Here is a 17653-nt window from a genome sequence, read left to right as displayed (position 1 = left end):
GGTACTTAACCCTCGAGTCTCATTGGTCCGGGCTCCCTCTTCAGCTGGCACAGGGCAACAGATGCTTTCCCAAGTCACTTCAGGCCCTCTAAATTTGACTCACAGCTGACAAGGCTACCAAAGTTCCCGAATTAGGTGCCTCAGGTGGCTGCCTGATTGCTAGTAAAGCAGCAGTAACCCAGAGCAGGAGTCAAGTGATGCTCACCTGACATGGCCACCAGGCACATGGAGCTTCCAGCTGGCTTGTTCCTGTTATGTATGAAACAAATGAACCACAAAAAGAAATAAGCACTGTCTCCACTGACCCCATCAAGAAAAGAAAAATACAAATGGGACATGAATAAGGAAAGTCTGTCTGTCAGGCTCAGCCCCTGAATTTTTAGCACATTCACACATCAAGTCCCTGCAAGTCCCTTTGGCCTCTGCAACATGTGACCATGGAGAAGGATACCCAGGGTACTGTCTGTCTATCTAGAAACATGCCTCTTGGAACTTTCAAATTTTACTGTTTTAGCTGTGGAAGACCTGAAGCCATGAGGTCCCTCTTGCTTACACAGGCTCCAACTATATATCTTGCTTATAAATCCCTTTGGTCAGGTAGAAGACACCACAAACACCCACTGAAACTTATTTCTAGTCCAGGAAGACAAGAAACCTCAGGCAAAAACCTTGGTGCCTCTTGCTGAGGCACCACATCAGATCAAAACTCAGAATAACAGATTTTCTACCTACACCTCCCATGTTCACAACACAGGCCAGAATTGCATAATACATATTTTCTATCACGATACAAAACTTAGTCAACTTGAAGGCAAGGTGATTTTCAAAAAACTCCTTGTCTGTGCTCACTGAAATTACACCCAGGTGACATCTAAAGTGCACTGTTTTCTAGCTCATGTTCCCATCAAAGTTTAGCACTCTCCACCTACAAGGCTGTATTTTTATTTTGTGGCAGGAAAGCAGTTCTTAATGTTATTGACAATTCCAGTGGGTTCAGCCATCAAGTACTTCAAACTCATCTCCACAGTCAAGAACTGCTGCTCTCAGACTGGACTGCTGCTCTCAGATACTCTCCCATGAATAAATAATTGATTGAGGACTAATGGAAAACCAGGGAAGCTCAGGGAAAGTAGAATGACTGTACTGTCCTGAGATAAAGGAATAAAAAGGGCATTATTTTAATATCAAGATGCTGAAGTGCATCACCCACAATAGACACATTAAAGCTAATGAACCCCTGGAACTTTTCTAGATGGATTTGCAGACATGGAGCAACAGATGACCCGTGTCCTCTCTGCACTTCGGGGACATGATTTGTAAGTTTACCTGTCCTCCATCTCTGTTCTGAACAGACTCCACAATGCTTTACTTCACAAATGGTTTGCAAACATCTCCATGGTTTTGCACGATGATTCCACAGTACCTGAAATGTCCATGGCTGCTAGAGCACAGGACACTCTTTAGGGGTGTTGCAGTGTGCTTTGTCCTGGGCTGTTAACAGGAAAGCAACCCCACCATGACACAGCAGCTGCCTTCCCATCAAGGTTATGTCCAAGAGCCATTTGGAATCAGCTTTTAAACACTGCCTCACTTCACTTCCCACCTCCCATTGTCCCTGTGGTGACTTGGGAAGCACCACAGTGATACAAACACAAACCCACCCTACTTCCTCTCCAGCCAGTCCTTTAATTTTGCACAGCAGGTTTTGAATTCCTGAGTTTCCCTTGCACATGCCTGCATCTCCACAGCCATTCCACCCACCTGGAACCCAACCCTTGGGAATTTGGTTTGCTGCCCCCACCCCAAGTGCTTGCTGGCACATCTGGTACTCCAGCAACCATCACCATGGCTGGAATGACTCAAAACAAGAGAACACCCAACAAGGTGACAATGTTTACCAACAGCCTCTCATCCTTCCACAGCAACCAAGGTGGTTCTGCCTAGGCACGGATCGGGAGCAGCTGACACCCAGGGGGATGCTCAGATGCAGCAGGCTCTGCCCCAGCATTGATCCAAGCTGCAGGGATCAGGCAGAAAGACTTTACCTGTGCATTCCGACATAAGCCTGTGTCCTAGGGTGACTTTATGATGCTTGTTTCCCCAATTGTCTGTTCTGTTTCTGCTGTAGGTTGAGTTCTGTGCCTTTAAAACTGGTTTTGAGAGCGAAGCAGGGAAAGAAGCCCCAAGTTTGTTTTGAAAAACAGCCTTCACTCCTCTGCGTTCCTCCTCCAGTATGTCCAGCTGAGGCACGGACAGCAGCAGGACAGAAATAATTTTCTGCTCTTAGTTTTAGCTGGCTGAGGCAGAAAAGCTCTCTGGACTGTTTTTTTCCCTTTTTCTTGGGACTGTTTAAACCCACTCTGGACTGAAAACCCCAGAGGAGCACCAGGAGCTGGAACCTGCAGCCCACCAGGGCCTGGACCTCCGGAGGGACGAACAAGGGACTGACCGAGTCGAGCTACACCCATGGGAAGGACTTTCTCAGTTTTCCATCTCACTCCAGAACGGGAGGTTTTATTGTTTCATATTATTCATTCTTTATGCTTGTGGGCACTTTGTTTGTTAAATAAATAGCTTTTTCCACTTTTCTCAGAGGAGGTTCCTTCCCGGACCAGTTCAGGGGAGAGGCTGTTTGGGTTTGCCCCCCAGAGGCACCCTATTTGGGGGTTTTCTCCCAGATTTGCCCTAAGCCAGGAGAGCCTGCCTGGCAGACTCCTTTGCCAAGTGTTTCTCCAGCGGCACCTTCATACCACAGGAGTCAGAGCTGCGGTGCTGGTGACACATGACTCAAACACGCGGCCAGCCGCTCTTAATCCCAGCAGCCAAGCCAGCAGAGCTCCCCTCTGTCCTCAGCTGCCCTTTTCTGGGCAGCTGCAGCCTTTCCTGGCACCTGAGCAGAAACCCTGTGGCTTTTACCTCATGTGCACGAGGTAAAACATGGATTTGGGCTTAGAGCCTCTCTCTTGAGAGGGAAGTGTTCAGCTTTAGCAGTGTCCAGCTACTAAGGCAGCATTGGAGCTGCTTTTCAAAACCCAGAGACAGCAAGACCCCTTTTTCTGGTGATTTAAGTCTCCTCCTCCAGCAGCACAGCCACAGTGCTCTTCAACTGTACCTGCTCTTTCATACTCTGTCCCTTCCATGCTTTTTAGGGCAGTGAGGGTGCAGTGAGGCAGCTGCCACGATGGAGGGGGAAGCCACAGCTTCCCCACACCCTACAAAAACCTTGAAGGCAAGAGGAAAGCCCTGTGTGTGGCACAGCTGCAGGCTCTGCCCTGGGCAGAGGACAGCACTTCAATTTACTCATGTTACAAGCAGTTACAGGAATTGAGACATTTCCTGGGTGGCTCTGGCCAAGCTCCCCCCACAGCTCTGTGTGGTGCTACACAGGATTTCAGGGAACTGTAGAAGAGAATCACAGAATGGTCGTGGTTAGAAGGGACCCTAAAGATTATCACATTCCAACCCAGCTGCCGTGGGCAGGGACACCTACCCTTAGAGCAGGGTGCTCCCAGCCCCCTCCAGCCTGGCCTCGAACACTTTCAGGGATGGAGCATCCACAGCTCCTCTGGGCAGCCTGTTCAGGTGGCAGTCTCAGGGACTTCAGCCAGCCCCTCTCTTCCCTATCATCCCAAATTTTGCCAGACCCTGCTCATATCACACTCTGCTGCTCCACAGCACGGTCTCCTAACATGGGCTGAGCCATCCCTAGGATCAAGTTGAGCCATCCCTAGGACCAAGTACCACTCAAATGAGCGAGACTGGAAAAGTCTCACCCTGCCTCCACACGAATCCTACATGGGTCTGTTGCTGGTATAAACCACAAGTCACTTCATGACTTTCTGGCACCCACAACCAGCATCATCAGCCAGCGAGTGGGACGGGCTGAACACGCATGAGAGCAAAACCACAGAGGGGTTAACCCTGCAGTGGGCTGGCAGAAAACCCACGGTACTGAGAGCTCTCAGAGTAGCCAGAGAGCCAGAGGCTGTGACTCACTGGGAGAGGCTGCTCAAAAATAGGGCTTTCAGCAAGGCCCACAGGAATTTCTGCAGGGAGATTCTTCCCCTAGAGACAGGCAAGGGAACTCACCTCACCTTTCCCATCAGGGAGCAGATCCAATGACTGCTCTGCCAGGAGAGGAATTCACTATTGTCCAGCTGGTTGTTTCCAGTCTGGCTAAAAATGGGATCACAGGAGACTAATTGCTTCACTGGAGGGAAAAAAAAGAACCAGTCTGGAGTGACGGAATTATTTTGTAGACTGTTGTTGTTTGGGTTTGTTGCCATCCTGGCTTAACAAGCATTAATGACTTCAGATGGGGGGAGAAAAGCCATTAGGGAGAACATGATCCACACAGATACATCTGTCCCAGCACACACTTCTGTCCCAGCCAACCTCTGCAGCCCTGATGGCATCCCTCCCTCCTCCAGCCCTTCAGAATGCAGCAAGGTGGCTGAGCAAAGGGAAATGTTAATTTTCCCCTTTTAATCGGCCCGACTGGAAGTGCCAGCCTCCCTGCAGCTCAAATACTTGAGCATGTTAGCTATGCTCGGCAGCATCTCCAGAAAAACTGCTGTCCCTCCTCAGTGGCAGGGAAACAAAGGGAAAACATCCCAGAGGAGTGGCTGCTCCTGGCAGAAAGCAGCAAAGCCCAGAGCCTGTGAAATAAAGTTTGTTTTGTTTGCGGAAGCCACGCTGAATCTTCTGGGACTCATTCTGGTGTCTGGAGAGACAGAATGAAACCCAAAGCCAAGACAGGTAATTAATGTTGAAATTCCTTCTTACATAACAGCGCTGGGACAGACACTCACTTGGCCAGCACTGTGCATGGCTGTGCCAGCACAGCCCAAAGAGAGCAAGCAGTGCCTGTGCTACACCCAGAGGCTCCAGGCACCCTTACATACTGCGGGCTTCAGGGAAACAGGGATTGTATGGGAATGATGGCTTATTTCAATGACCCAACTCTATTGAAGGACAGTTGCCTTTTAACTGTGCCCCCCCAGGGCACAGGAGAACAACCTGAACAGCCCCAAACCACAGCCAGGTCCCAAGGAAGACACAGGCAGAGCAAAGACTTGGAAATATCAGGTGCTTCCCTGGAGAAGAGGTGGAGAATTTCAGCATGAGGCTGGTTGTAAGAAAGTGAAGAGAAAGTAGGGAAGGCTCTCAGGGAGTTGAACGGTGACTTTAATTACCCTGTCCTAGACATGGACACAAAATTAGATACTCAATGCTCAATGTCAATTTCATGCACAGGCAACAGCCAGGCCTCCAAAGACCATCCTCTCTCTTCCACGTGTTCCCATTCCAATGTCAGCTTACTGGCAATATTTGGCATTTGCTGCCTTGCTTCCCAGCCAGCAGGGATCCAGAGATGCCAGAGGCTGATGCTGGGAAGCAGCATCCAACGGTTCTGGCAGGAACTTCTCCTGACTGTCCTGTGGCTTGGGAAAACCGTCAGTCCTGAAGGACCCCAAGGCAGCTCTGAGTGGAGATGATGAGGGGCAGTAAATAGGGCAGGCTGCAAGATAGTTTCCCATTAATTTTATCACACCAAATAGCTGTCCTTCCCCCGGGGCTATCCCTGTCAGGGCAGTCACCAGTTGGAGTGAGCAGGGCAATTTCACAAGATCAAAAGAGTGTAGGGGGATCTGTGACATAGAGACTTTCCATGCATGAATCCAACTTCAGCCCACTCAACTCACAGATGACCTGTGGCTTTAGGGCTTTGAAAGCTGGTTTCCCTTTGCTCTGGCTCATTTCCAAAACCTCATGAGTTCCAAGAAGCAGCAGAGTTTAGTATTGCCTTTTTTGAAAGCAGACAGGGAACTATGTTTCAAGTGGCTCAGTCACTGATAAAAAGATATTTATTTAACAGATACGGTGCCACAAAGGCTTATTTGGGCATTTTCTCTTTGTGTGAGGATAGGAGAAAAGAACATTAGTTCAGGTGGGAATTCCACCAGTCCCATCTCAAACGTACCACCAGCAGATCAGCTGCCATCCACGGGCCACCCCAACTTCAACATTAACTCTGCAGTGCGAGGCATGAGCTGACTGCCTGAATCCCTGGCCTGCTGCATCCCAAGCAGCACAAAGGACACGAGAGCTGTCACCCTCCTGTGGGGGCTGTCCCTGGCCCCCAGGAGATCCCAGCAGGAGCAGGGCTGGCAGGCCCAGCTCTGGCTCCACGCTCTGTGTTGCTGCAAAGGTGGAGTGGCTGGGCAGTGCTGCCTTCTGACCTTCCCAGTGGGTGGACTATCTCTTTGGGAGCTTGGCCAGCTGGCAGAGCCACAGCTTCTCCTTGGCTTTCTCATTTATCAAGGCTGGACAGAGCGGCAAGAAGCAGGAGACAGCTGCCAAGGTTTTTGCTCCCTCTGTGCTCAACAGGGTCTGAAGGTAGAAATTCTGGCTTGTTTGGGCATCAAGTTTCAAGTTCCTGCTCAAAATATATGAGGAATTATATGAACAATACTGGAATTGCGAGCTCCAGCTAGGAAAAATGGTTATAAAGTAAAATAAATAATAAAAAAAAAAGGTGCAGGAAATGTCAAAGGTTACATTAAGTTGATAAGACTAAGGACAAAGCACACATAAGCACACAATTCCTCAGCTTATGGTTAAGAGATACAAAGAAAAATACAAAGCACACTAATTCAGCTGTTAGGCATGAGTCAACAAGCACATGGAATCCTGCTACATCTTCATACCCAGGTAAATGTCAAAAGGAACGTAACAAGATCCAGAGAAGGGAGGAGCAAACTCAAAGCCTGCTTGCTAAATGTCACACACCAGCTCAGACTCTTAGCACAAGTGCCATAGAGTCTGGACACTGAGACACAGGGCAGCCTCACTACCACAGCCCACTGGAATGTCCTTGGAGAGTCTGAAGGGAGCACTTCCTACTGCCCCTGTTGCCACACAGGTTTGCACATGGCATAATGTCCCCCTTGCACAGCTAATCCTGCTTCTCCCAGTTTACCCCATCCTCCTTCCTTTTCCAGCACAACAACCAAAGATGGCATGACCCACTTGGGCCAGGCACCACGACAAAAATGCTTCAGATCAGAAATGTTTCAGATGTGGATGCACACACCCTATTGGAGAGACTTGGCTGTGGCAGCATGCCTGGATCAGGGATTTAGCTAGTAAATAACCTCTCCCCCTTGGAAGTAATTTTCTTGATTCATGAGCACTCCCCTGCCATGCTGCCGAGAGATTTGTGAAAGCAGCTCTGGATGTTAATAATAAATCGTGCTTGTGCAACTTTAATTGATTCAGGAGGAATCAGCTCAGAGTGGGGAGGATCTCTGTGGTTTCGAATATATCTTTTGTACAATATACATTTGTACATGGTTGAGACTTGAAGGCTTGCTCCCCTTCCCATTGTTGTCAGCTGGAATACTGCCACTGCTTCAGTGGAGTAATAACCAGGTAATACAATTCCAAGATTAAATTGTGCCCTCAGGTGCAGCCTCATAAAAGGGGAGGTTCTCCATCCCATTAACAGCAAAGGTGCCATGACTCAGAAGCCAAATGATGAGCAATGCTTTCCCCCTGCTCCATGAGAACAGGTCCCATAAACAGCACCTTGGCCTGCCCAGCAGCTAAGGACAAGCCCCAGCACCAGTTCAGCTGGCACACAGAGGGCAGAAACAAAGCTGTGCCCACCATCCTGCCCAGGGTACTACTGGCAGAAGAGGGAATTCCATCCTGCCCAGGGTACTACTGGCAGAAGAGGGAATTCTCTCCCACAGAAATTCTGAATTGTGAAACACTTATTACTGCAGCACTACCCCGTCACAGTTGAAATTTTCCATTGTGTTATTATTTTTAGTTTATATCTGTATCACTATAGGTAGCTCTGAACTAGAATTTATAGACAAGGTATCACAGTGGTGCACTATTGATATTAAAGGTTGCTGGATAGCTTAAAAAAATTCCTCTGCTTGCATAAAAGCAGAACAATCCACCTGCTCCCTGGAATAAAGAGCAAGATCTAAACATTGGGATTATTGACCAAGGAAACATCAGGTGCCAATCTTGCTGCAGCTAAAAGAGTAAGTCAAAGTCTCCCAAGCCTGTTGCTGAAGGCCAAATATTTCAACACAGAGTCTCTCATTGTGTCCCTCACAAATACAGCAACTTCACTCACTGCAACATGCTGTCAACGCAAGAAATCTTCCATTTCAGCAAATCAGAGGAGGAGATGCAACAGCATTTTGTCAGCATAATCCTTCTTTCAAGAAGTTGTACAAAACATTTATTAAGGTTGACAGAGAGACCTTTTCCCCAGCTATATATATCAGCCTCCCTAGTGCCAACCCAGGGCTCATGTTCTCTGAGAGTGACACTGAAAGCTTCCTCATTTTGAGATGAGTACTAAGATCAATAAAACTACTGGACTAATGCTGAGCAGTTCTGGAGATCTCAGAACAAATGTTTTTAATATTCATGAAATCATATACCTGAATGCCCTTGGTATCAGGAAACATGTTAAAAGTCGGATGAGCAGTTCTGGCTAAAAACATAACAGTAATATTTAAGGACAGTTTTTAGAAATAAATTTTAAGTAACATAGAATATATTTCAGTTTTTATGCTTGCTCCTTCTAGTGACCTTTATGCCTTTAAAATAGAATGAAGAGAGCAAGAAAGAAGGAAAACCAGTATTTTTGTAGAAAAGTTTCTTAGTTTCAAAAGTTGTAATCTAAATATTCCCCAGTCCTCTGGGACTTAGAGATTGAGCCTAATTCTGGTTTCTAAGTCTCCTTTCTTTGCAAACTTGTCTGTAATTGTTACACATAGCTACTTCTTAATTGCATCTGCATGCTCTTTAATTGTGAAATGCCTCCACAAGGATGCATTAGTCACAAAAGGAATACCAGAACACAAGTCACATCTAATCACTTATCCCCTCCACAGATGAGCGGTACTGCTTATTTTTATTGCATCAGCATCAGAATTCTCAAATACCACTGAGCTCTCATTGCAAGCATTCACTGAATGAGTCTGTGCCTGTAAGAGTTCACATGTTTTTATGTCCAAATATAGCAGCTACACCAAAAAAGCGTGAAAGTATGAGAGACTGGCATGGAGGTAAAGGTTCTCCAGCCTTGGGGCAGGTGGATGAACTACACAAACTCTTGAGGCCCCTTCGAGCTGGGTTTTTTAATGATTTACACAAACTCATTATGTGCAAGGTTTGCAGGTTTCAAATCAGTCCCTTTAAATAACCATAAAGGAAAAGTAGACACTAGCAGAGCCAACAGCTTCTGTAGGCTATTCAGTAGTCCTTAGTCATGTGGAAAGTTCCACCAAAGTTCACAGACGATATACAGTGGAGTCAATGGGGCACAGAGATCTGATATGTGGATCTCAAAACAGGACTGCTCTTCGTAAGCACAACTGTAAATCAGGACTAAACTGTCCTGCACTCTGACTGATTAAACATGACACGGAAACGTGAGAGGCTGGGTTGGTTTTTTTTTTTTTTCCTCTCTGCACTTTCCATTTGATCAAGTGCAGAGAAACAACCCTTTAAGCACTGCATGCCAGAGGCTGTAAAAGAGCCCATCTCACAAGCATGCAACAACCACATCTGAGTGGAAAACTCTGTGCAAGATGCACTGTCTAGAAGCACAAATCAGTCTGCACGAGCTGTTGACTGTCAGATAAGATAGCCACAGACATCACTGCAGTCCTGACCCTCAGAGACATCCCTTTATGTTTTCTAAAGCTGGATGAAGCATTTCCAGAGACTACAGCATGAAAATTCCTCTTCTACACTAAGCAGTTGTTGTAGGGATGGGACTGCTGGTGGGCTATTCTGTGCCAGTTTGCAGCTTTTAGCTGATTTGCTTCACTCATTCACCAGATAATCAGCTTATATTTCATCCCTTCTGCTGCTCTCAGAGCACAGCACATCCTTCATTTTGCTCTAGTTACATTTGTATCCACTCTGGTCTTTGGGGCCCCAATCCCACACAGCACCAAGCCTTGGAGCTCTCCCAAATAAAGTTCTGGAAGTGCCAGCAAGCAGATCCCATAGCTGAGGTTATGGACACTCACACCCATTCTGGCACTGGTTGAGTTGTTTCCCACCCTTTCCTCAGATGCAAACAGCTCTGCTCACACAGCTGAATCCACGGGGAAAAGAGGCATAAAATACATCAAATCAGCAGAGATTAACTACAGAGGAATTGGCTGCAGTACATTCAAACAAAAACTTTCACTGAGCAATAAAATAGTTTGAGCTGGAAGGTGCCTTAAAGATATCTCATTTCAACCCCCTGCCATGGGCAGAGACACCTTCCCTGTCCAACCTGGCCTAAAGCATTTCCAGGGATGGGGCATCCACAGTTTCTCCGGGCAACCTGTACCAGGGCCTCACCACCCTCACAGTAAAGAATTTCTTTTTAATATCTAACCTCAATCCACCCTTCTTCAGCTTAAGGCCATTCCTCCTTGTCTTATCACTGCATACCCTTGCAAAAAGTCTCTCTCCAGCATTCTTGTAGACCCCTCTTAGATATTAGAAGGCTGCTATCATGTCTCCAGGTGGCTGTAAGGTCTTTCTTTTTCAGAAAAGCTTAAAAACACCTCATTGAACCGAAGGCTTATCTTTATTTGCCAAGAAAACAAAGCTATGCATAGCACCTAAGCAAACCACCAGTAATCCCTGGATAGCCCCCGAGCCAGCCAGTTTGCCTTGCAGAGCACTGCTGCTATCAGCCACAAATCCAGTTCAACTGCTCCTTTACCTCCCTGGGGAAAGCCCCTTGACTTCAAGGGAAACAGGATCTGGCTCCAGATGTGAAAAAGGGCATGAAATGAGAATAAACAAAATCACCAGTTGCAAATAAAAAACTCCACCAAACAAAAAAACAACAAACAAAAACCAGCAAAGAGTGAACATGAGGAATCCCATGTCTACACTGTCCTGACCCACAGCACACTAATAGACGTTGCTCTGTTAACAGTGGCTGTATGTAATTAGGAAAGGCATTCAGCTTCTGTTTTCAGCATGTAATTTTTAATTGATTTTGCTGAAAGAAACCCTAGTGTTGTTTCAGTTAACAGGAGTCTTTCCAGCAAAACTGGTCTCTGTAAAAGGCTTATGTAAAGCTTCCTTCAAGTGTCACAGGCTCATTGTTTGAATTGGCAGGGAATTAACCTGTTGCAAAAAGCTCATTCCCTATAAAAGCCAACATGAGACACACAGCTGAAGACCTGATGGGTCTCCTCCACCAAGAAAAAGATGATTTCAGAGACCTGGCCAGTATCCAGAAATATTTTCCAGATGCCAAAGGAGAAAGTTTTTCCCTGTCAAAAGATGTCCCTTACACACTAAGAAGATACTCTCAGGTAACACACAGAGGAATAAACACTGCCTGTTAATATGCTTATCTTATTTTGCCCAAGAGCTGGAGCTCAGCCCCAAGGCTAGACCATGTTCTCATCTGGATAACTGCATAATTATCTTTTGCCTTCCAAAAGGACCATGCATTCTATTAAACACCATCGAGTCACACCACCAACACACCAGAGCACAGGGATTCTTTGCACGAGCACGTCTTTGCTGGTCTTTGACCGGCATGAGCCCTCAGGTTAAAAACAAGGTTCTTCAGCCAGCCAATAACCAGTCTTGTCACCAGCCTTTTAGGTCCTCTGGCTCCTGCTCAGCTACATTATCTCCAGCAGTGAGCTGGGGCATGGACGTGTCCCTGTTGTCCAACTCTACACCTCAGGCTGGCAAAACCACCACTGAAGTACAGGGTGCAGAGCTGACACTGTGTCCTGCTGTATCACCTCTGCAGGTAGTGGAGGTGTGTTCTGGAAAGAGATCCTCTCAGCACAGGCATCCTGCCAGTGAGACATATTTGCAGAGAGAGAAAAAGGTTTGCCATAGAAATTAAGGTTGTGCCACTAGGCTGATTATTGCCTTTAGAAAGGTCGTGCTGTTTACAGTGAAATACAGTAAGACCTCTCCTCCAAAAAAATCCAACCCCACAACAAAAAATTTTAAGGATAATCTTGCATTTGCCCTCAATACTCAAGTAGGGGGCCTTGACACGTGGATCCACCCACTCCCAAAGCTGTACATCAGCCTATGCCAAGGGCTGAATTTGAGGGCAGCAGGGCAGATCAGCCATTTTTACAGCAGTGCTACACAGAAGGAAATGTCCTGCTTTTAAAATAAACTCTTACAGTCATCCACTATCTCTTTGCTTTTTAGCAGACTGTGAGTGGACCAGCTCCCTCATACTGAGTAAGCCACTGTGCAACCCAATTCTGCTCAGATACACTGCTTTGTTTTGTTTCTGGCATGCACAGAAGCCAAAATAGGCTTCCTCTACCCTGGGAACTGCTGAACTGGAAAGTGAAAGTCGGCAAGAGCTGCCTCAAGAAAAATCGCACATATAGCCATTAGAAAAAATGATAAACCAACCTACCTATCTGCAACAGAGCTCAGTACAGTAATTTCCTTTAGAAATAACCTTAGAGAAAGCAGCAGCGCACAAATATTTCCCTGTGAGCAAAAGTTTATTTACAATAATCATGATTATTACTTAACATTTTCCTGGCAGCATCTAGCATGAGCTGATCCCAAATATTTGCTTGTCCTACTCCTTGGTGGTTAGGAGTGCACAATACACTGTTATGTGACATATGAAAATATTGTTTTCGTGTCTGGATGCATTTCCCTGTATGATGGGCTAAGGAACCCCACTGTACTTGCTGATTTTTTTTTCAGGAAGTAGCTATAAATAGATGCTGCGAAGTTGACAGCTAAACCTCAGCTCAGGGCAAGACAGACCTTTTCTTGATAAGGCCAGGAAGCCATCTCTCCTTTGTAGTGATGTAAATGAAGAGAAAAAATAAAGGTTTTTGAAACTGAAAGCTCTCTTTTAAAGAGCCCCGAATACATACAATGTATGTTTATGGGACTCCTATTCCAGCCACAGCTTAGTAACAAAAAAGGAGTTTCCTAAAAATGAGGAGCAAACTCACTGAAAATTTCAGTTGAATCATGAAAACCATCCCATGAGAGGGTCAATCCAGCTGTAAGTCCAGTTTTAAAATTAAAAATCACACACAGCCAAAATCCATCATCTGCCTCAGAATCCTATTCTCAGGGACTTACAGAAGCCACTGCAAAATTATTGCTCTACAGCTATTTCAAATTGCTTGTGTGTGGCTGAAAAAGGAATCAATCAACACCTGATTTTAGCAGCCACCAGCACCATCCTGCCAGGCCACAATGACAAGTTTCAGCTGCTTCTTGATGAACTTTTAGTGCTGTCTCTCAAACCTCTCCAGCACATCAAAGAAGAGAAAACTCAACTTTTGGTAGCACTTGTGGCAAATGCAACTTGACTTACCAGGAGAACACTCATTGCACTGGTAAATGCAGATTTTTCCCTGAACTGCTTAATCTTGAAGGAGGCAAGGAAAAATACAGTATTATTAAGTTAAGCCCAGAAGAAAAACAAATGACACAGAATATTCGAAGCCAGCAACTCTCTTCCTCCACTGACCCTGGAAACCCAGAAAGAGCACACCTTGAAGAGCTCGTGGTAAAACCTTTTCTGGTCAGGCTATTTCTGGTGTCTCTGCCTCCTGCTCTCTAAGCAAGCACTCACATTCTTATCACAAAATCTAATCCAAACTCTCTTACACAAGTGCAGTGACTCCATTCTGAGTATCCCCTTCTATCCTGTACACTCCCTCCCAGAGCCTGGTGTTTGTGACCTGACAGGAGCAACCTCAGCTCAGTACAGCCCTAGCCAGCAGCTCTCTCCTCTTCTATCTTCCAGAACCCAAACTAATTATAAGAAACCAAGTCACCCACCCCCCCTGCAGATCTGCCCCATGCAGCTGAAGCTACCTGACTCCACAGCTCAACCAGTTTCTCAACAAGATCAAAGCCTGTGCAGTTGTTTGAGCTTTCCAATCACTCCTCCAATTTCTATCATGAATTACAGCAGCACTTGAAGAGTGCCAAAACCCAGAGGGATCAGTTACTCCTGCCCTGTGACAGGCAGCAGACTGGGGCAGACAGAATGAGCTGTAAGTACAAGGCATTACATTATGCACAGACCCAGTTTTGGTGCTGAACGATTGACAATGACTACTGGATGTCACTATTTTAAGGATAATGTCATTTGCGTAATTATCTGGCAGGGTCTCTCCTCAGCAGCTGGCATTATTCACAAGGGAAGAACTAGACCAAAATCCAGCTGTAGATTAAGGAGATTTGCTATTCTATACAGACAATCACTGTGCTTTAGGAGCTTGATACATAGGGCATATAACACTAGTCATCTTCAGGCTCTCGGGACATGGAGGATATTAAAATGACACTCCTTCTCTATTTCACTGTGTCATATATGTCCCATGAGTTCATACTTAAAAATATTCTAATATTCTCTGTCCTCACCTGACCATCTGTTTCTTACTGGAGCTCAAGCTAGGGAGAGACAGAGAAGCTGCTTTTACTTGACTGATCCTATCACCCCCCATAAGATAGTAAAGTGCCCCTTGCACAGCCCCCAGCCCTTTGGCCACTTTAGCCCTCAGCTATTCTGGTTTTTGTGAGTTCAAACCTGAGTTTATCTGTCATGGGAGGATGTCCTACTGACCGGGTTAGACTATGTAAAGTCTCAAATCAGATGACATTTGGTCCAGCCCAATGGCACTAACAAAGCTGGACTGGGATTGGAACTGGTCCCATCCTGCACCCAGCTCTGGATCCCAGCAGTACAACTGTAACCAAGCAGCAAAAAAAGAGAGACTTGACATTATTCTTTGCAAGGCTGGCATACCACACATGGTACTGAGCAGGGCTACAGCAGACCATGCTCAAAAATGTGTGCTTTGCTGCTGGATTCCAGGTAACAGCATTCCAAAGAAAACAATAGCCTGTTCCTCTTCCCCAGTGCTCTGGGCACAAGGATGCCAGAGGTGCTCTGTGAAGTGTGGCAGAAAGAAACCTTTCTGTACCACTGTCTCAGTGCTGACAGCTCCCTGCTCCATTCCAGAAGAGGCCTTGCTCTGCCTCTGGGGCAGGAGGGAGGATGCTGGTCAAATGGTGATGCTGGCCCAGGGAGGGCTTTGCACGGCAGCCTGGCTCTGATCAATGCTGGCTGCTCTGGGCCTTTATGCTTGAGCTGCCAAGGGAGCATTTCAGCAGCACAGAAAGGAAAAAATATAACCAAACTGCCCCCCTGAGTAATGAAAGAAACAACAAATAACAAAGGAGAGCTATGTATGGGAAATGGTTTCCTGAGGACAGCCTTGAGACCTTGAGTGGAGGCTAATGCATGGAGGCAACAATGCTCCAATCCTGCTGCAAACACAAAGATGCCAGACATGGACAGGAAGGAAAAACTGCTGTAGGACCATGGCAGGAATCAAAACACTTTTAGTGGCTGAGATGAGTGGAATTGGATAAGTATGCAAAATAGATAGGGTTTAAACACAGTAGCTACTGCAGGGAAGAAGAGGCTTTGGTGTGACCAGAACGTATTAGCTTTGAAATAACATGGCACATTGTCGCAAAAGAGACAGATCCCTACATTCACCTCACAGAAAATCGGGGGAGGTTTCACATAATGCCTGCCCAGAAATTTCACTCCCTCTTGGAAAGTGGTGCACCTTGGCCAATGTGCAGGGGGAATGTGGGGGTACTGTGATCCCAGATGACAACTCGTTCCTGGTGTGGGCAGCAAGTGACACTTCTTTATTCAAGCAGAAAACTCCAGCTCTCACCTCAGCCGTGGGGCTCAGACGAAGGGAAGCAATGAATGCAGAGCTCACCGGTAAATGATGCCTCTTCCATGGAGAAACATGAGGGCTGAAATAATTTCTGCAGCGTAGAACCGCGCCCGATCTTCATCGAAGCGCCGTGACTTCTGGATGTGGAACATCAGGTCCCCGCCGTTGACAAACTCCATCACAAAGAACAGGCGATCCTACACAGGAGCAAACACAACAAACATGAACAGCTTTAATCACATCCTCGCTCAGGCTTGGAAAAGTCTCAGTAAAACCATTATCTCCCAAACAAAAAGAGATTAAGTAAGCGTGAGATGGTGCGTGGGGGGAAAGGCAAATGATTTTTTTCAGGGAAAATTAAATCGGTAGCAGGAAGACCTGTTAGTACCTCCTTGCCCTGCACTCCTCCCAAAAGTTTTGACCTCAGTTGTGAAATTAATTATTGCTCACACGTGGATGAGGGAACGTTAGTAAGTGTGTGCTCATCAGTAATCAGCTCCCATTGGGTTTCTCTGAATTATCCTTAGCCTCAATCAGCAGCAACTGATACCCCTTCCTCAGTACTCTCTGAGCTGAGTGGCACAAGACAAAGCTGCAGAAATCACTCCTTCCCTAGTAAACACCTCAGATCTCTGGGGAAAGCTGATCCATAACACAATGTACATAACCAGACTGCAGCTTCACCAAAACAGCACAACATTGTCTCGAGGATATCCCAACATTATTTCTGGAGAATGTGGGCTGTTTTCCAGGATGGGATTTCCTGCCATACACTTGCATGGCAGCTGCTTTTTGGGCCCTCAGGTTCCAGCTTTCCTCTAATTAACCTGCAGACACCTCTGGGCAATAGAGGAACTGATAAGGATGAAGTTTAAAAAATGTTTCTGCTGAGCAGAGAAGCAACCTGTTTGATAAAGTTCAGCTCATTAACCACAGCTGTTGGTCTCTGAGGTTTCTTTTTTGGCTTTGTTCTGGCTTTTGCAAAAGCCTACGGATAGGGAGGCACTTGCTTAAGCTGTGTGCTCAGCAGTGAGTAGGGGGTTTGCATGTGTTCACTTGATTGTGAGAGGAAGGACATAGAGAGATTTGGCACAAAAATAAACCCTGGAATTGTTGCAGTAGAGTTCAAAAATTTTTCTTAGCAATTGTTTCAGGACTTTCAGTATTTGTTGTTTCAGTTTTTCTCTGAATATCAGGAACAAGCAGATTGGAAAACAGTCATAGAATTCAACTGAGATCAGGCAGGCTTTTAATGGTAATATTTGCCCTTCTTTCCCACAAGCCTCTTCCCAGGTCTGATGTTAATTATCTACAAGCTACTTTTAAACCCTCTCTAGGTTTAAGAGGATAAGCATTGTCGTGCTCCACTTTCTGGCAGCCAGCCAGCTTGAAATGACTACTGGTATTAACATCTTGAGATGCACACAGCAGAAGAAAAAAACCAACCAGAAATTCCCACATTTCTCAGTGGACATGAGCAGGAAAGCAAATGGCTTGTAACACGAGGACAGCTTGCTTTGCACAGCCAACCTGGGCTCTGCCCAACAGCTCCTTCTGAGCTCCTTCCAGAAGGCAAAGATCATTAAATCATAGAATCATCTGGGTTGGAAAAGACCTTTAGAGACCATCAACCACTAACCCAACTCTGCCAAGCCCACCACTAAACCATGTCCCCAAGTGCCACACATCCACACATCTTTTAAATACCTCCAGTGACGGCAACTCCACCACTGCCCTGTGCAGACTGTTCCAGGCAGCTTGATCACCCTTTCAGTGAACAAATTGCTCCTAATATCCAATCTAAACTTCCCCTGATGCAACTTCAGACCATCTTGTCCTGTCCCTTGTTCCCTAGGAGCAGAGCCTGACCCCCA

General features: G+C 46.2%; 1 protein-coding gene across 1 annotated transcript in view; it reads right to left on the bottom strand.

Moving 5' to 3' along the window:
• Window positions 1-17653, bottom strand: part of PRKCH (protein kinase C eta) — a 114734-nt gene that overhangs the window by 29377 nt on the left and 67704 nt on the right. Inside the window, exon 10 of the mRNA XM_066321619.1 lies at window positions 15822-15976. Coding sequence (XP_066177716.1) covers window positions 15822-15976 — 155 coding nt within the window. The remainder of the gene's footprint in view (window positions 1-15821; window positions 15977-17653) is intronic.

This window comes from Sylvia atricapilla, chromosome 6 (genome assembly GCF_009819655.1).
Source record: "Sylvia atricapilla isolate bSylAtr1 chromosome 6, bSylAtr1.pri, whole genome shotgun sequence".
NCBI classification, from domain to species: domain Eukaryota; kingdom Metazoa; phylum Chordata; class Aves; order Passeriformes; family Sylviidae; genus Sylvia; species Sylvia atricapilla.
The sequence above is the reverse complement of the archived record's forward strand: the minus strand, read 5'-3'. Positions and strand labels throughout refer to the sequence as shown.